Here is a 20,286-nt window from a genome sequence, read left to right as displayed (position 1 = left end):
ACTTAGTGGCTTAAACAGCCATTTTATTGCCGTTCACAATTCTGTGGGTTGATGGCTTGGCTGGGGGGGTTTCTCTGTCCCGTGTGATGTTGCCAGATGCTGTTGGCATAGAGGCTGGTTCTTGATTCTGGAGCTCAGCTAGAGCTCTGTAGTGGAATTACTTGGTTCTCCTCCATGTGACCTCCTCCTGTGGCATAGCTTCTCATGGTATGATGCCTGGGTTCCAAGAGAGAGCATTCCAAGAGCAAGTATTACAAGATGAAGGAAACAAAGTCCCCATTTTTTAAGGGTTGGACTCGGATGTCCAAGAACATCACTTCCTCCCTATCCTGTTGCCAAACAGTAGTAGGACTAGGCCAGATTCAAGGGGGGAGGAGATAAATACCATCTCTTGGTGGGAGAATGGGCATATAGAGAGTGGGAAAGAATCGACAGAGGTCATATTGGAGATCACCTCCTATAGATTTTATGAAAAGTAATAATGAATTTCCAAGATGAATCTCTTTTGAAATAAACATGTCAACTTAGAGAAAAAATATAAACCTTGTATATAACCAAAATAACAAATTAGATTGGTGATGTGGGCTCTAGTCTCTAGATTCTAGTGTGACCCATAATCCATCTCAGTAAAGTTTGAATGCGAAATGTCCTTTAGTTTTATTATTTTTTATTAACCTCTTCCTCTCATTCCTTTTATTCTTTTCCATAAATGAAAAATATTTATTAACATTAATACATTTTTTACTTTTATATTTTTAATATTACTATTATGTCTTTCTTGAGTCACGTTAGAATAGATTGGCACGTTTTGCTTTACCTCCATGATTTTAAATAGTATATTAAATTTCAACTATCAAGGACTTAAGAATTAACAATAGCTAGAAATACTTTCTAGTACAATGTGAGGATGGAAGTTTTCTTAACTAGATACGACTGCGAATTTTTAAAAATATCTTAAAAATTTGAGCTATAAAAGAAGGTTGTTGGTATTCAACTATTTATTCAAGAGCAGTAGTGCACACTTATGCATATGATTTGTTTGTGTGATTTAATATAAGGTTTTAAAATTGTGTGTTTTGTGAGGGATGAGTAAAGGGATAGTTCCCAAATGAGGCTTGTAAACTGGGACTAACAAAGCTGATAATTCATACTTGAGTTTTGTTCTATGGATAAAGAGACAGGAGTACAGTGCAGGGATATAAACAGTTGGTATTGATAATTGAATACTGTGTGCTGTGCAGCCTACGGAGTGTTCTGCATGTGATAGTACCTTTAATTTTGATTAACTCCACTATGTAAGTACTGTCATCACCCCCATTTTTCAGATGGGAGAAATGGAGGACCAGAGAGGCTACATAACTTACCCAGAGTTGCAAAACTAGGAGGTGTTAGGGCTGGAAATTGAGGCCAAAGCCCCACTGCTTGACCTGTATGTTGCATTCATTGATGCAGAGTGACGTAATGGAAGGATTGAGGGTTGGCTGGCAGATAACCTCACTCGATCCCTGACACGTGATGTGATAGAAGAATAGTAACTATTATCTGTGTAGCACTCATTTGTACTCACTTTCTTTCTCCTGTCTCTCTTCTACCTTCTCTGTCCAGGCACTGCTACCTTCTGAATGCTCAAAGCTGCCAAATAACATTATATTATAAATATCATATGGGCACCCAATAAATATCTATAAAATGAATGAATGAAATCCCAGCTGGACAGGCATTATTATTTATACTTTATGGAGATGGAAATTGAGCTCCAGGATAGTAAACTGCTGGTGTATGCAGTTGATTAGTTGTAGAACCAGACCTTCCGTTCACCTCATTTACTCCAATCTATAGGTTCTTCCTCCCTCATTACATAGCTTCCCATTTGACTTCTTTCCAGGACCTTCTCCCACCAAAGTTCAATATAACACCTTCTTTCCTTCCTCCTTTTTCCTTTTCCCTCCTCCTTTCTGGTTTCTATATCAAAATGTTTCAACTCTCAGTTTGCTGAGGGAGCTCTCCTTGTAATCAAGGAGAAAGTAAACCAGGTGAACAAAATCCTACTAACGTAATGGGAAATGACTAATATCAACTTAACAACAGTAGTACCTGTAACTTACTCAGTACTTCTTATGTGTCACTGAATCCTCACAATGGCCCCATAGGGTAGATACTTTCATCCCTATTTTACAGATGAAGAAATAAGAATAGGGCTTGGAATTAATCTAAGTTCTCTCTAGCTATAAGCTGTGCCATCCGAGAAACTGTATTTTATAGTTTGAAAGATTATCTTAGTCACCCCAAAACCCTTTCAATAGAGGACTAACTGGCAAAATAGTTAAGGAAAAGAGCATTCCAATAACATGGGAAGGTTTTAAGTTAGATTAGATCAGAGGTGCGTGCCTGGGTGGCTTGGTTGGTTAAGTGTCTGCCTTCAGCTCAGGTCATGGAGTTCCCCATCAGGCTCCCCACTCAGCGGGGAGTCTGCTTCTCCCTCTGACACCCCCCCCATGCTTTGTCTCTCACTCTCTCTCAGATAAATAAATAAAATCTTAAAAAAAAAAAGATTAGATCAGAGGTTCTTAATTCTGGCTGCACATTAGAATACTCTGGGGAGTTTCCGAAAAATAACCCTGAACTCATCACAGACCATAAGTAAATTAGAATCTCTTCAGTTAGAACCCAGAAGGGATTTTTTTTTAAAGCCCTTCTGTGATTCCAGTCTACAGCTGTGGTGGAGCCCTATGGTGCCTCTGTGGAGATGTGTGTGGACTGCATGTGAGCCCTTCTCATCATCACCATGCAGACTCAGTGCTCACGTGTGGTCGGCACTCCGCAGCTGCATGTAGTTGAGTGAAATCTGGAAAGAGTTTTCAAATTTGGAAAGTTAAGATGTTGTCCCTTGGAAAGTTCAAGTACGATACAAATGCATTGTATAAACATAATATCCTTATCACAAGTAGAAGGTACTTAAAATAAAAAATTGTGCCTTAATTGTGTTAGTCGGGCAAGTCAGAATTCTCTTCCAATCATTTTATTATATCACTATTTACAGTATATATTTATTTTAGTTGTGACATCGTAGACACCTTCCAAAATCCAAAGAGTTCTGTGGATGGAGAAAAGCCACTGATGTGGTGCAGTGTGTGACAGTGTAGTTGCTGTGTTCCCTCCCCTCCCTTTCCCTGCCCTCCCATCCTTTCCCTGCCCTCCCATCCTTTCCCTCCCCTCCCCTCCCCTCCCCTCCCCTCCCCTCCCCTCCCTTCCCTTCCCTTCCCTTCCCTTCCCTTCCCTTCCCTTCCCTTCCCTTCCCTTCCCTTCCATCTCTTCCTTCCCCCACTCAGCAGAGAAATTGCAGAGATACTAACAGAGTCCAAAGTGTTACTTTATAGATTAAAAAAGTGAGTCAGTGTGTTTTTGCCTCTCTTTCTCCCTCTCTCTCTCCAATCAATATAATTACAAAGTAAAAAATTAAAAGAGTTGATTATGAATTTTAGCCCACTGATTCTTAACAAAAAAATCAGAGGTTTAATATCCCATTTTATTTGTTTCAATTCTGTCTCTTTCCAAAAAGTATTGGAAGCTGCACTGAACATAGTAACATTGCAGAAAGATGGTGACATATAAAAAGATAAGGTAAGATCTTGGGAAAGAGGACGTAGCAATATGATAACCATAGGAACTTAGCAGGCTTTTGTGAATGAGCAAGAAATTTACTGTGGGCTTCCCAACAGTGAGGGCAAGAAACAGTTGACATAGTTGTAGTTAGCAGAAAGGAGGAAGTACATAGTGATTACTCAGGGATGACGAGAAACTTCTGCCACGAGACCTTCGAGGGGATGTTATGTGTTATGATAGCAGCACCCTTGACTACAGCTTCACAACAAATACCAGAGTAGTTTCAGTATCACTGTTCTTGTAGCTGGAGTCATAACGTTAAAACCAAACTTGGTGCGGTTCTAAGATGTTGTTGGATTCGAGCTTTATAACATGTGCATTTTTGTTGTTGTTGTTGTTGTTCCCCACTTGCTTATTTTTTTTAAAGCTTTCTTAGAGTCATAGTATAGATGAATGAGTTCTCCTTTTTACCTACGACATCATTTTGCATCCCCCCGATTAGCTGTTTACTAATAGATCAACTTAGAACTTATTTTTAGTTGCTTGGCATCTTTCGAAGGCCTGAAATCTGCCCTGTCTTGTTTTGGCTTTCATTTCCCCTAAAATGACACTGGTGGAGGCTGACAGACTGTGTAGTTCCACTGGAAGGAGATAAGACCAGGGCTCATGTGTGTTGATGTTATCGACTGTTGGCAAGAAACACTTTGCCTCCAGTGACGATGCAGCTGCAAAAGTAATGCTGTAATTCAGTGCTGCTTAGAATATGATGGTGTCAGGTATGGTTATGCATAGAAAAGCCGGGGTACTCTTCTTCTTCCAGTGAAATAAGCTAGCTGAGTCCTACCTTCCAAAAAAATTCTGAATTCCACATTGGGCAAGTTCTTGTAACTTATCCTCTGTGGTTCTTAGAAGTAATTAAATGATGAGGTTAATCTGAACTGAATGGAAAGGGATTTTTACCATGCAAAATCTGTATTTGTACAAACTTGAGTTTCAGTTGTCTTTTTTTCATTTCCTTTTTGGCAGCAAACATTAATGCTTGAGGACACACTGCCACTCATTTCAAAGAAGCACCAAAAATTTGGTTTTTGTCTGCATTCAGACAAAATCAGTTTCAAGTTGTGTCTGTAGATAAGAAACATAAATATTTAGATAAAACAAGCTTATAAAGTAGGTAATTTACTCTATCATCTGTGAAGTTACGAATCTTTCCTATAATAGATTGAAAAATTTATTGAACACTTGCTTTGTAAGAGGCATTATAATAAGTAATAAGTGCAGAGTAGGGGAATACATTATACATGGTAGACCCAGTGACAGTCCCCTGTAAACTTCCAGTCTAGTTGAGAAGTGAGAACATTAAGTTAAATTAAATCAGTTACATTATTTTAAAGTAGAAAGGTTTTGAGAGAGAAAATTATTCATTGTAGTAGAAGTTGATCATGGGGGTGCCTGGGTGGCTCAGTAGTTAAGTGTCTGCCTTCGGCTCAGGGCATGGATCCCAGAGTCCTGGGATCGAGCCCCACATCAGGCTCCTCTGCTAGGAGTCTGCTTCTCCCTTTCCCACTCCCCCTGCCTGTGTTCCCTCTCTCGCTAGCTGCCTCTCTCTCTGTCAAATAAATAAATAAAAAATCTTAAAAAAAAAAGAAGTTGATCATGGCTATGTTTTGGAGTACCTTAGAAAAAAGAGTATAATGAAGTTAAAGATAGGTTCACAGTAGGCTGATTTTAAACCAAGTATTAAAAGAGACAATCAGTGTGGATTGGCAGAGATGACTAAATCAGGAAGGAAAAAGATTAGTATCACACTTTGAAACTTGTCTTATGTTTTTGGGAAACTCCTTGAGATGGAAAACTTGTCTGATAATAGTTTTCATTACAGTATCAACATATAAGCAGTAAGTTACTTTTAAAACATGAGTGAAGCTCTGGTGTGTGATTCATTTATTTCAAATATTCGAAATACAATATTGCAGCATGATAAATTTTTTTTTACTATTTTTGACATACATTTTAATACTGTATGATATATATTACATGTATATGATTTTATTTTAATAGTGTATGATGTATGTATATATACATCATAATCTCCTTTTATGTATGACTCGTAAGTTCCTTGATGGTCAGATAATATACTTTTTATAATTAATCTTTCATCTATCATTCTTAGTAGTGTGGGTGCTCTTTATGTTTTATTTAAAGCATTATACTTCAGTTTACCATTGCAAGACTTTTTTATTTAGAAAGGTATTTTTCTTGGGGCACCTGGGTGGCTCAGTCGGTCAAGTGTTTGACTCTTGATTTTGGCTGGGGTCATGATCGGAGGGTCGTGGGATCGAGCCCCATGTCTGGCTCCTTATGCACTGAGCGTGGAGCCTGCTTGAGATCCTCTCTCTCTCTCTCTATCTCACTCTCTCTCTGCCTCTCCCCCGCTGGCACGTGCTCTCTCTCTTTCTCTCACACGCATGCACACACACACACACACACACACACACACACCCACACAAAAGTATTCTCCTTTGGTTCTTTTTAGAGACTAAAATTCTGAAAACAATATATTAAGATCTCTCTTCTGATACTTTAAATTTAAAATGAAATTTTGAGTTTTTTGGGATTGTTTTTGCTACCTTGTTTTATTTCTGTCTTATGATTCTTATGGTTTCTTTATTTTTCAAGGGGTCTTTGGAACCTATAGTAAAAACCCTGAAAAATGAGTCTTTTCTTACTTAATACACACAAAATAGTTTTTAACAATGTATTCATACTTTATTTAGACATACTGCATTGGGACACTAATTAGTCATGATGAAAAAGATTATTCTATAGTTTTTCATTCATATTACCTCTTTCAAGAATCCATTACCATCCATCCATCCACTCATCCATCCATTTATTCTTTCATTTGTTCATCAACTATGTACTAAGTACTGACAGTATTCAAGAGAATGAGCTGGTGTCTGAATGGGTGAGAAGATGTTATGAGAGTGACTAGATTCTGAGACATATATGACTTTGGAAAACAAAAGTAGAAACTGAATTTCTATAAGTAAGGGTTAAGTAATGTGCCTTAGAAATTTTCAGATAACAAAGGAAATTTCCAACTTGTAGGGAAGTGGATAAGTGTTTCAGAAATGCTTTTTCACTTAAGCTGACCTACACAATCCTTGTTTGTTTTGGACGAAGGAAAATGTTTTACTCCTTAGCATTTAGTCAAAAAAACATGATAGGAGTTACTGTTCTCAGCTCAAAATGCCGAGAATATACCTAGATTTTAAAGATATTTTACATTGTCAGTGCTTTCATTTTTTGTAATTAAAATACGAATGCTATTAAATACTTATTAAAATAGCAAAAAGTATGAGAAGTTATCTGTCCTCAAAGCCCATGTTCTTTCCTCTTACTGAAGAAACCTTAATTGTAATATTGCCATGTTTTTTGATAAGTGCTTTTTGTGATCTTTGCTCATTTATATTTTGTTTAATTTTATAATATTTTTCAGAAGCAAAATCAACAAAGGCTTGGAGGATTTAAAACGTGTTAGTCCAGTAGGAGAGACATACATCCATGAAGGACTAAAGCTAGTAAGTTCTTTTACATTTATAAGTATGGGAGAGAATGTTTTCTTATTCTGTAATGCAATAAACTGTAACTCTCTAGTAAAACTCAAAGACCCCATTACATGTTTATCTTTAAACATTCTTTAAAAATGCTTTCAGTTGTTCTAAGGATGAGACTGATTTACCGTGGTGGTAAGAAAAATTTGGATGGCATTTTTTGCTTTTTAAGGAATTTTTCATTTTCTGTGTGTTTTTTTTCAGACTAGTCAATCTAAGCTTAAAATTTATATCCTTTAAACCCAATAGTAACTACGCTATAATGTGAATCAATGCATGTTTCAAATAAAATAGTTACCACAAAATACCCTGTTTTAAAAGCCAGTCTGTAATATTTTGATTTTGTGAGACTCATAAATTCAGCTTGATGGAACATGCTGGTTAAAAGTTAAGATTAAATTGTTAGTTGGATAATTATTCTTCATTTTCAGGCAAATGAACAAATTCAGAAAGCAGGAGGCTTCAAAGCCTCCAGTATCATAATTGCTCTGACAGATGGTAAGTTGGACGGTCTGGTGCCATCATATGCAGAGAAAGAGGTGAGTATTGAACTGAAACTGTTCTTTATACCCCAGTGTACTTTGCTGTGTGTCTCTGTACGTATAGCCTAATATTTGAGTAATGCAACCCCCTTCCCCCTCGGTCTCTCTCTCTCTCTCTGCATAGGCAAAGATATCCAGGTCATTTGGGGCTAGAGTTTATTGTGTTGGTGTCCTTGACTTTGAACAAGCTCAGGTGAGTGCAGATCTGCAAACCTTAATCTAAATGACATAATTGTCTTAAGGGTAGTTCATCACATTCTTTTCACTGATGACTTACTGTGACACTAATTGGTTGCTAAAGATTTTCTATGAAATGATTTTGAACTCTGCATCAATAAAGTCTGATTTTGATAGGTTTCATTACTGAAAACAAAACTGAAATTTCTTGAATATTCATTTGGTTGGGAGGAACTGATATTATAGAACACATTTGGATTAAAATAATACGAATACTCCTCCTTGAACTCAACTGACAAGATTATTATGACAGTCTTATTCTGGTGTTTTAGTTTGATTGAAAACTTGACCCATAGGAGCGCAGGGATTTGGGAAATGTGTTTAGAGGCAATCTTTAGTAATTTTCATTCCAAATTCCAAATTTTTTCATTGTTTTGAAGGTTTATATATTAATTTTTTTTCTGCTCACCAGATGATTTTACATTTGAATTTTTGGTTGAACACGACTAAGAGTCCTGTGTCTCTTGACATTTACAGCTAGTAGAGCTCTGCACTGTTTTGAGATTCAAACTTGAGGCCAATGGAAAGGGGCTGTGGCTGATTCATTACATTGTGATACATTTCGAGTAACACCAGTGCCATCTCCTTCAATTCCTGACAGGCCACACTGGTGAATTAATCCTGTGGTGTAATTTTTCAGATGAACATAACTGAAACATAATGAAGTGTGTAAAATGTATGTCTCAACTACCCGTTAATTAAATGTTCCTCGTTTTTCTAAAGCTGGAAAGAATTGCTGATTCCAAGGATCAAGTTTTCCCTGTCAAAGGTGGATTTCAAGCTCTTAAAGGGATAATTAATTCTGTGAGTATTTTTTGGGGAGTAAGAAAGACCTACGATTTTAGGTGCATTTTAAAACGTAAGAAGTAATCTTGATATCCATTCGGGTGGTCCTTATCTTGAAGAAAGAGATTAAGAAGGAAGTTTGTTTGGTATTGAGAACACGGTGTTCATTCTGAAGATGTGGATTTTGTTTGTGTTAATTGTTGGTATTAATGCTTATAAATTGAACTCTGTGAGCCTGGGTTTGAGATTTCAAGTTTAAGATCTTTATGAACAGTCTTAGACACTTCCACCCTTTGAGCATGGAGTTCCTCACCGTCTTCATATGTTGGAAGTTTTATAGGCTTTCTAGAAGAAGTGTAAGATAAAAATCTGAGTTGGAATGTGTGATGTCTCCCTCCTCCAAACACGGTGTTTCTTAGCTGTCAGCCAGGCACCGTGCACCAGCAGCTGAGTATTTGATTGCGGTTGTTCTTGCCATTTTAATGACTAATAGTTTCACGGGAGCTCATAGTATTTCTGTTTGAAATTCAGTTGCACTGTCTCTGGTGATCGTTAGAATCGGGGCTCCCCTGAAGAGGATAAGGGGAAGTGGGGTGATGAAATGCAAAGCAAAACTCCTAGGCTCTCACAGCTGAGGTTTATGTTTCATTTTACTGCCTTTTGCTAGAAGCACTAGGAACAGTTGCTATTAAGTATTTATGATATTTTGGTAAACACCATCCTAAAATGGAAGTGAATAATATATATTCTCTAAACCAAAGCTTTTCCTTTCATCTTTAGGTATTTACTGAAGGGAAGAAAAAAAAATAAGTCTCAGGGTCCTTGGACATTTGGTTCTGGTGTTTAAAATTTCTCTTTAGAGATCATGTTTTTCAGAAGCCGAATTTTGTTTTTAAGTAGCCTGTAGGTTTTTTCCCCCTAATTCATGGAACTTTTCAAAGAAAAAAAATATGATTTGGTTCTATTACATATCAGTACGTCTAGTAGACAGGCCAAATGTAAATACAGGAACAGATATTTTTTATTATTTTAGGAGTTTAATTGTGTTTAGTATTTAGAAAAAATTGCAGTGTAAAAAATAGGAAATATTTGGATTCATTTTTATATGAATATTTATATGGGTTTATATTTGGATTCAAGGTAAATACTCTGTAACTGTGATTTGTTTTAAAATACAGGAAAATGGATGGACAATGCAAAGGGGAGGATAATTTGATCCTGTAAATAAACAAACCAGTGGATTATATTTTAAATAGTATTTCATTGTGCTGGGGAATTTGCGGTTATTTTTATAATTATGGTGGGAAGGAGAGAAGACCTCACTGGGTTATTCCCTTAGGAATTTTTTTTTCCCCCTCTGTATAAAAGGTTTGCTTCAAAATCCTCGGTGACTAATTGGTTTTAAAAACTCTGTGGGTTGTGACTGCATACTTCTCCTTTAAGAAATTAGTAGTTGACTACTAGAGGAGATAAAGTTGTTGCTTTGTTATCTTTATTTGTTAAGTTTCATCGATTTTTTTTGTATGAGGGAAACTTTAGAGTGGAATTTCTAACTACAGTCTTTCCGGCCTGAAGTTCTTGATGGACTTTAGCTTGAATAAGTTATGTTGGAAGAGTTGGCATGGAATTAGAAAAATTTGTGTTATTTTAGCCACAAATGGCAAGCAAAGCCTCTTGAGTTTCATATGGTGGGGGCCGATGAGTATAGTGTTCATTCTACTATAGTTAAACTTCAGCTATTTTGTCAAAAAAAGGAGGAGCCAATGATCCTTAGGGAAGCCAGCCTCTGGGGAAACCCGGGCAGTAGTTACATGGCAGAGCTGACAGGTAGACAAATGGAGTCATTACAACCGAAGTTGATCTCACTAATGGTTGAGATTTTTATCAACCTGATGATAGCTTGGGATTTTTGTTCACTTTGTAGAAGTCGAAGGCAGTTCAAGCACTTTCTGTCTCTTCAAGACAGGGATTGCTCCGTCTCTGGTAGTATACAAAAGCTATAATTCTGCCTTAAATTTGAATTGCACTTTATACTTACAAAGTACCATTTTCTCTTCAAAAAATTATATTTGGTATTTAAAACAAATATACTGTATCTATTTCTGGGTAAGGGCAGAAAGAAGAGACTATCCCTTTATTCTTGATGATTTACCAAACTGGTGGATAAAATTGTACTGTGGAATGGATTGAATGCAAAGCTAAGCAAACTTAAATAATCAGAAAATGTAAGTTCTGAGTCTGGTACTTTGAAGGCAAGATAATTGCTAAATTGAGAGATGATTTATTTATTTTTTTCTTTCTTGCGGGAAGTTATTCAAATACATCTGGCCTTATTGTCAATGAGTTAATTTCTTTGAAGTTAATCTTTAATTGAGAAAATGTAAGCTAATTTTCTTGTTTTCTTTGTCCTCCCTTCACTGCCCACCCAAATCCAGTGACCTAAATGGTCTGGTCCCCTTGCTGTAAATCACATTTTGTTAAGGCATAGTTTGTTCAGAATCAACTTAATCAGCGAGGCTGGGAGTTTCATTTTGGAGCCTTCCTTCTTTGTAGTTAAAAAAAAAAAAGAAAAGAAAGACTGTAGTGTTTCTGTCTTGTATAACTTCAAAAGTGAGTGACTGAAAAAGGCTTTTGTTATGAACATTTTGCATGTTAACAATTTAATACCTTCTCTAAAATTTATTTGATTCAGAAAATCATTTTCACGTTTTATTTTGATTTGGAATGAAAGAGATCATTTCAAAAATTTTAGATTTCTGTCCAGGCAAATATGATTATCTAATAGTTTTTGGAGTATTAGTTTAACCTCCAATTTTAATTAGAAATGTGAAGATTTAAAATTCATTAATAGCTCAAGTAGGTGCTGGTGAAAACTTTTCCTCTACTTTTCCTCTTTTTCACCTCCCTTCCCCCCATTATCTGATTTATTCTTTCAACCACTCATTTATTGAACTCTAACCATGCTTAGGGCACTGTGTTAAGCTCGAAAGAGAGGACATAAACAAGACAAATTCTCTGTTCTAAAGGAGCTTGAGAATAATGATGACTTGAGGTTTGGAATTTGGTGGTGCCTGCAAGAATTACAGAATGTGGGGATAGGGAGGAGGTGGGAAAGGTCGGTGAGTCACTCTCACTGGTAGGAATCCTATCTTGCAGTTTGCGTTAAAATGCCGGTATGGTTGGAGTACAGTTAACAGAAGGATGGGATAAGTTTGGGTATGGGAAGTCATGGGAGACTTTTGGTGGTGGAATTTGAACTGTGCTCTGATAATTGGAGCAAATTAGAAACAAGGAATATAGAACTTCAGAAAGAGCCTGGGCTGAGTGGCTGAGGCATAGGAGGGAGTGTGGCTTGGCTTGGATTCTGGAGGAATATGAAGAATAAATGTTGACAGGCAGGCTGGATCCAGATTATGGAAACTCTCAAATGTTTGAATGGGGAATTGACACTTATTTCATAAGTAATTGGCGAATGATGGAAAAGCAACTTAAGGATGAGATTTATATGCTAGCTGAGAACGTTTAGGAAGAATATTCTCATGGTACTGTACAGGATAATTTGGAAGATGGAAAGGTGTGTTTAAGTCTCTTGCAAGAGTCTTTGTGAGATACATGGTAAAAGGAAACCTAATATAGTGAAGACAGTATGAAATTAGGAATAGGAAGACCTGAGTGTGAGTTCCAACTCCGCCACTGGCTTGCTATGTGACATTGTGTACTTTCTATTATGTAATCTCTTTAATTTTAAAATTCTCATGAAGTCAAATGGGGACAGTTCTATTTCACTGGGTTGTTTTGTGAATTAAAATGATTAAGAATGGTCTAACTCAGAAGGGCTGGGCTTTCAAAGATTTGGTAGGAAGCTAGGAATGTCAGGACGTTGGGACCATGTAGGATGGGGTTATTGATCTTTCTGCAGGGCAGTCCACCTAGAGAGATGGCTGGAATTCTAAATAATGACTTAGGTCTAAAAGGGCATGGGCTTGATATGTGAGAGGATCAAATCTACCAGGACTTCTAGATGGTGTAGCTAACCAAAATCAAATATTTGGCCGTGCCCTAGTTCCAAATTCTCAGGCCTTGGGGCTAGGGCTCAGCCAACCCACTCAGAAAGGAGAGTCCCATGACAAAAACTATGTAGAATTTCGGGACCCTGCATTTAGAAAAGAGCTACTGTTCTTGTTGGGGAACTTGTAGAGCTGTTTAGTGATTCAGAGTAGAATCTAGTTGTTAAGGGGGAAACAGCATCTTCAATGGACCATAGTTCCCTAGGGCGTATTTTAGGTACTGAGATTCTAGGTCTGTCCCAGTAAAACTAGGTCAAGGACTGTAAGGAAAACATGCCCTGGTCAGAATCATGTCAGGAACAGGGTGGGGCAGAACCTCCAGGGATACAACTTTTCTCTTGCTGAGCCAAGCTCTGAAGGCTCTGGAAAATATTAGTTGTTGCTGTTATTATTGTGATGGCAGTGAAACTGGAAATAAGAAGGTGAATTCAGGGAACCTTAAAACGTTAGAAGAACCTGAGAGATCGCTGGACATAGGTTGAAAAGGACGGAGAGGGGAGTCAAATGTAACTTGGGCATTTTGCCCCGACTATTCTGAATGATGGGAAGCAGGGAGGGTGAAGGCTGTTTTTACAGAGAGGCCCAGAGTGCTAGAGGACACGGTGGAATCAGGCAGAAGGGCAGAGGGAGAAGTTGAATTGGACCTGGGGAGTCCCCATGGGGAATGTCCCTTAGGGATGTGGAGGCCCAGGGAAATATTCAAGTCAGGAAACTTCAGAACTGACTCATTGTTCCTCCATTTGTGTTTTCTCCCCTCCCATTGCCCACAAACACAAGGATATAATTCTTCTATTTTCCACTTTAGATTATCTTTAATACCTTAGAATGTTAAACAATTATTTTTGGTTTCTTGGAAAGGTGGTTGCAAGGCTTTTCTTTGAAAATGAAATTTTATTTGAACTAGTCAGACTGACATGTGAGTACCATGTGGTTCAGCGTTTCATTAGGTAGTGCCGTGAATGGTAGCATTCAAAATAAAACAAAACCACAGATTGGTGAATAACATGGAAAGAATAAAAATAAAAATACTCTGTGAAAAACCTCCCTCCCTCTCTTTTTCCCCCTAAAAACAAGACCTTGGGGTGTTATACTCTTTGCAGTTATTTCCCCAATTGTTTTTTGATAGAGTACCTCAGAATGTATTAAGCAGAAGCGATGAATCAGTTGTGAAACTGGTTTTATAAATAACCCAGATCCAAAAGAATTAAGAACACTATATCCTAGGCGATGGCAGCTAGTGCCAGAGTTCTTAAGTACCTAATGGGGAAGTAGAGGAGCATAAATATAAATAGGAAGGGAATGATCACTCATACGTGTAGGAAATTTAAATAAAACAGAAATAGATTATTCATAAAGGGAAAAAAGTGAATATACATTTTAAAAAATAACTTCATTCGTGGTGTTGAAAATGTAAGCTTCATCTGAACTTTGCACCAAATTGTTTTTATCAGTAATGTCTATTGTTGTTTTGAAAAGTTTCTAAGAAAGGTGTTACATTATGTTTTAATGAAATGAGAAGACACTGCAAAATCATTTTCTATACAGGCAAATAATTTTCATAGAAGAGGTGCCTAATGAGCAATCTGATAAGACCTCAGTTTAAGTGATTTTAGCAGGTTCTGCTGTGAATGTTGACTGCTCAGTTGTGGAAATCTCTATTTATAAAATCATGGTTTGATAAAAAAAAAATCCGAAGTCTGAGCTAACTATAAAGATATATTCACAGGAAAAAAGCCCCAAACTGGTAGGACTTACTCAAAATTGGAAATCAGTTTCCAGACTCCTTAAAAAAGGACTGGCTATCATGTGAGGCTAACTATAAATCAGTTTCTTCTGGGCTTCTGTGTATCCGAGGATCTTTGGTACTGAATGTAGATGAACTGTCTCATTATAACTTCGTTCACATCAGTGGTAGGAAGGTTGGGGCTGTAGTTCCTCCTCCTTCTTTTTTTGCCTAGTGTCTAATATAGTATTGGATACGTAGTTATTGCTTAATTCATATTTATCAATGAATGAATAAATAAAATCTCTGCTTTTTGAACATATTTTCAAGTTTTTATAATATGGTTATGGTGTATTTAAGCATTAAAAAAAAAAACACACCACTTTTTTTTTTTTTTTTTTTTGGGCCAGAGAATACTTTACTTTGATTTCATCTTCTTATTTACATTCCTCTGTATTATGACTGTGGTTACAAAAACCAAGTTCATACTAGCTTAAGAAGAAAAAAAAAAGTTATTGTCTTATATAACTGGGTGGTCCAGAGGGAGGAAATTGCCTCAAATACAATTGGATCCAGAGAATCAATCCATGTTCTTAGGATCTCTCTTTGTAAATTTCACCTATGATTTTATTTGCGTCATTCTTTCCTTGTTCAGATGAGTGTCAGATGAGGGTAATTGCCAAAGATTTCAGGCTTTGGGACCAGATAGCATTGAAAGAGAGAGCTGTCGTTTCGGGGCATCAGCATACTCTGTCCCAGACAAGGACTCTGAGTGACTCAGTTGAGTCCAGTGCTCATTCCTGTCACCATATTTGGACCAGCCTGAGTAACATACCCACCTGGTGACAAGAGGTGAGCAGCAAGGCGGAGAGGGAGAAGGCATCATGATCCGTAGCCCCACTAAGGATCCGTAGCCCCACTAAGGACCACACGGAGTGGAGAACAGTTTCCTCAATTCAAAGGGAACACTGTTCAGACCCACGTAAGGGTGAAAAAGTGTTCTTGGTAGGAAAAAAATGCAATAGCTATTATAGTCCCTTATATTCAAATACCTTTAAAATATTTTTGTCATATATTCTAACAAGGTGCTTCATTACTTCCAAATTCCAATAAACTAAAAAATACAAATAAAACATTTGTTTTAAGGTATTCATTTTAGGTACTGGAATTTTATAATCTTGATGTCCGTAGTCCAATACTCTGTTTGCATTTCCATGATAATTTTACTGAATAATAACATTATTTTTTCTTTATTTGATTGGGACTGTAGTAGGAAAATCAAATCTACTTTTAATAAATACAGCTTTGTGACATTCTGTGAGAAAACTAAATGGGTACCATTGGGTTATATAGCCCAAATTAAGTGCCGGATGTTTATTTCTTTTTTTTTTTTTTTTAAAGATTTTATTTATTTATTTGACAGAGATAGAGACAGCCAGCGAGAGAGGGAACACAAGCAGGGGGAGTGGGAGAGGAAGAAGCAGGCTCATAGCGGAGGAGCCTGATGTGGGGCTCGATCCCACAACGCTGGGATCACGCCCTGAGCTGAAGACAGATGCTTAACCGCTGTGCCACCCAGGCACCCCCAGATGTTTATTTCTTAACACCAGTCTGTTGGGGCTACAAAAGACAACCTTTAGAGGCTCACCTGTTCTTGCAAACAAATTCAATCCAGTAGGACATTGAAAAGAAAGATGAAATGGTTAAAATTTATGGCTTACGTGTACCACCAGTATGAATTATTATGGATAAAAGCATGATTTCCCAGTTACATCTTATTCTTTCCTCAAATATAATAATTCCCAATTTATTTGGAAGCATTTTTTGAATACTGTGTTTAAGACACCTTTCTGGTGTTGGGTTACAAATACGGACATGGTACCCCTGACTTTCTGAGTTCACCTTTTTTAGGTATAGGTGTTTGTAAAGCTAATAGACGAGTTGGTAAGGCTTTGTTTTTCTATTCTTGTGGCATAGGGAAATATTCTATTTGCCACTCTGGATTTTGAACAATCACATAGAACAACAGACTTAGAATGCTTGACAGATAGATTTCATGTTTCAGTTAATAAAACAAGAGAGTGGGCAAATAGGACTAATATGAAATACTGCATGTATCAGAGTGAAAAACATGTTGGGATTCCATTTCTTTAAAATTTAAACAAATAGTGTATTTGTTATAACTTTATCCATATTTTCAATGTGCTTGTTAGGGAAAGTCTATTCATCCTTAAAGAAAGCATTAAGTGCTTATTCTGAGTTTGTGCTGACCAAAAAAAAAAAAAGAGAGAGAGAAAAAAAGAAAAAAAAAGAAAGAAAAGGGGGAGGCAGATAACTTTTGTTTCGAATCACAATCCATTTTTGGCAGATTTCTATGTTGTAGTGAGAAAGGAAGACCTGCTCGTATGATTTGTTATGAAAATTGCAGTTGTGAGATGCAGAGGAACTTAAACGTCATTTGGGGTTTTTGTGTCATGATTTGTGATATAGGCATATTTTCACCAACTGTATAATCAGACTATTCATCTGTTATGTTTGGAGCTGAGAAGAGTAAAAGGCAATGATTATAACTCACATTCTTCCTTAGATTTCTTGGAGTAAAAGTTTGTTTAAAATTCGTCCCTTGTGCTTATACAACTGGCTTGCTTGCGAAGGAAGAGAGAATCCATTTTTAGCGATGGGCCAGTGCGGAGCGCACTGTATTGAGCAACTGGTATTTTGAAGTATTTTTTGAAAAATGAACTCAATGAAAACATGTGCTTACAGATAATTTTTTGAAAGATTTTATTTTTTTAAAGTAATCTCTATACCTGACATGGGGCACGACCCCTCAACGCTGAGATCAAGCGTCACATGCTCAGTGGACTGAGCCCAGCTGGCGCCCCATGATTACAAATTATAACTGTTTTTCATTGATGGATTACCTCTTAAAGAAAAATTCTTTTGATAGGGATGTTTGGCAGCCAGAGAGAAAATAAAGATCATCTGAATACTGAAAGCTAAAAAGCAAACAAGAGAAGATTGTGAAAGCATCCTTGGAATTGTTTTAGCTGCTTATTTTATGCATGCGTATGGCTAATTGCTAAGGCTTCATTTTGTTGGGACCTTGGGAATAATGCTGTTCAGTGATTTTTCCTTATGAGATATAAACTTGGAATCCTTCACATTAGGATGAACTCCTGTAGTGCTTAAAGCTGCTCAGTGAGGAAGGAAAAAAAAAAAGCTTGCTTTTTTTTTTTTAAGATTTATTATTATCCTTACTGATATTTTCTGACATGTTGTATGTCATGGAAATTAGCAGTTTCTATCTGTTAAGGGCATACCTGGGGTGCTTGTAAATTACCTATAATATTCTATTGTAGACGACGTTATATACCCAAAGTCGGTGTTAGAAATTTATTGCTACAATGAATATTTTTAATTTTTAATAAAGTTGAAGAAAATGTTGTAGATGTCTAGGTAGCATATTGAATTTAAGTGTAATGAAATAATCTATTTTTTGGGGAAAATCTTTAATATTTAGAATTAACTTTTACAAATGAGGTCAGAAAGGAAACCAGTCAGTTGGATTTAATTTTGTTTCTCTTTTCACATATCCTATCTAGAATTAGCCCTCTTTTCTTAAGAAGATACATATATATTAAGTTCATGTATCTTTTCGTGTTGTTTTTATCGTTTCTTAAATTTCTTTTTTTTTCCATTTGGCTCATTGCCTTATCAGTGCCATTGATTACCAAAATTTGTACTATGCAAATAAGCTTTCTCTTCACTGTGTGTGACTGAAGATGTGATTTGATTAATTCAGGTAGCGCCTAATTAAGCTCTGTATTTTTTTTATATGCTTAACTGTTCAGTGTTACACACCTCATTTATTTGTCCTATAGTCAAAGTGCTCATGCTTTTTATTAGAAAGTTTTACATTTACTTTTCGATTAATTCAATAAACATTAATTAAGCAGCTGCTATCTTTAATATTTTGTGTTATCTACTTTTTATATTAGATTGGGTTTGAATATATTGTATTATCATTCATTAAAAAACTATCTAGTTTCTTCTGGAACAGGCTCTATTTTATTTTCCATATATAATAACCTTTCTATTGCCATTCAGAAATTGGAAAAAGTACAGATTTTAAAACCTGTTTTGATTTATATTAGTTGTGGGAAATTTCTTTTTTTTAAAAAACTGATTGTTTGATCTTCAGATCATAAAACCTCGATATGTCTCCAAAATTCAACATCAGCTTCAAAGACACTGCATGTCCTAAGTCATAGGCTGCCTTCATTTCCCCATCTTAACTAATTCCATGCTAAATTTTTATCTTGGGTGTATCTCAACCACAGCTTTCCACTAATGAATCCCATTTTATCTTAAATGCCAGAAGAAAAATGCCACAACTATATACATTGTATGCATTTTTTTCAGGCTCTTATAATATGGCTTTTACTACTTCTTCCATGTCCCATATCTGTTATTATAACATGTATGCATGATGTAAACATGTTGAGGAACTTACAAGATCTCAAATCAATATATGGTTTCATATACATCTTAAAATATCTCAGAAAGAAGAAATCAAATATGATGCTATCTGATTATTTCTGTTGTAGATGGCTCCTTGATAATATTGCCACTTTCCCTGATTATTATTCTGTAGTTATAAAGATCTGTTTGTAACTTTATTTTTTTATTTTTTATTTTTTTAAAGATTTTATTTATTTATTTGACAGAGAGAGACAGCCAGCGAGAGAGGGAACAAACACAAGCAGGGGGAGTAGGAGATGAAGCAGGCTCCCAGCGGAGGAGCCTGATGCGGGGCTCAATCCCAGTACTCTGGGATCACGCCCTAAGCCGAAGGCAGACGCTTAATGACTGCGCCACCCACACACCCCTGTTTGTAACTTTATAGGGAAGCAAGATAAATGGCTTTGTAACCAATAGGATTCTTAAGAGTTGTGTCTGATTTAGCAATCTTTCTCACCTCTACCCCTGCAAATATTGCCAATTCTGGCTCCAGAGTGCATGTCTGCCACTTGTTACTTTGTATGTAAATTTGGCCTAGAGTGAAATCCTGCAACCTGACCATGTGACATTAGATGTAGGCCCAATCCAAATTAATTTGGAACATGCCTGGAGTAGTCAGAGTAAAACACCATTCTGGTACTTCATTCAAGTCACTCCGCAGAGAAACGGCAGCACAATGGGATCTACTTTGATCTTCTGCCAAACATCTATAATCTCAGAGAGGCCAGCAGGCACAAGGTCAGAGCTGACTCCTAAGGCTGCATCTGGTCTTACTGCTAACCAAAAGCTAACTCAGAGGGAGGCATAAATAATCTTATCTTATTCTATCCCCCTCCCTTGCCAAATAGAGAAATTCCATGAAATTAGTATTTATAGTGTACACTGAACTAATGAGAGTATTTGGATGATCAGAATTGCACAAATAGTGAATTAAAATTGGACACGACCAGTTAGAAGCAACAGAAAATAATTATAATTTGTAAGAGTGAATGCTCTTGTTCCACTTGCAGTTTTATACCAAACAACTTGGAAGAGGGGAGATATTTGGGTTTTGACTTTATTATCATAATATGGGGCAGGCTTTTTATCATGTTTAAAAGGAAGCATTCAAGACAGTTACATGTTATTTTTTATTTTATTTTATTTTTTAAGATTTTTATTTGAGAGAGAGAGAGAGTGTGCGAGTG

At 36.6% G+C, this 20,286-nt stretch overlaps 1 protein-coding gene across 3 annotated transcripts in view; it reads left to right on the top strand.

Moving 5' to 3' along the window:
• ANTXR2 (ANTXR cell adhesion molecule 2) overlaps positions 1-20,286 on the top strand; it is a 140,507-nt gene that overhangs the window by 10,335 nt on the left and 109,886 nt on the right. For all 3 annotated transcript variants that reach the window (XM_057309870.1, XM_026509890.4, XM_057309869.1), the window contains exons 4-7: positions 7,106-7,187; positions 7,652-7,759; positions 7,887-7,955; positions 8,723-8,803. In XM_057309870.1, coding sequence (XP_057165853.1) covers positions 7,106-7,187; positions 7,652-7,759; positions 7,887-7,955; positions 8,723-8,803 — 340 coding nt within the window. The remainder of the gene's footprint in view (positions 1-7,105; positions 7,188-7,651; positions 7,760-7,886; positions 7,956-8,722; positions 8,804-20,286) is intronic.

Source organism: Ursus arctos, unplaced genomic scaffold, assembly GCF_023065955.2.
Source record: "Ursus arctos isolate Adak ecotype North America unplaced genomic scaffold, UrsArc2.0 scaffold_9, whole genome shotgun sequence".
Taxonomy (NCBI): Eukaryota; Metazoa; Chordata; class Mammalia; order Carnivora; family Ursidae; genus Ursus; species Ursus arctos.
Note: the sequence above shows the minus strand (reverse complement) of the source record. Positions and strands in the feature narration are given on the sequence as shown.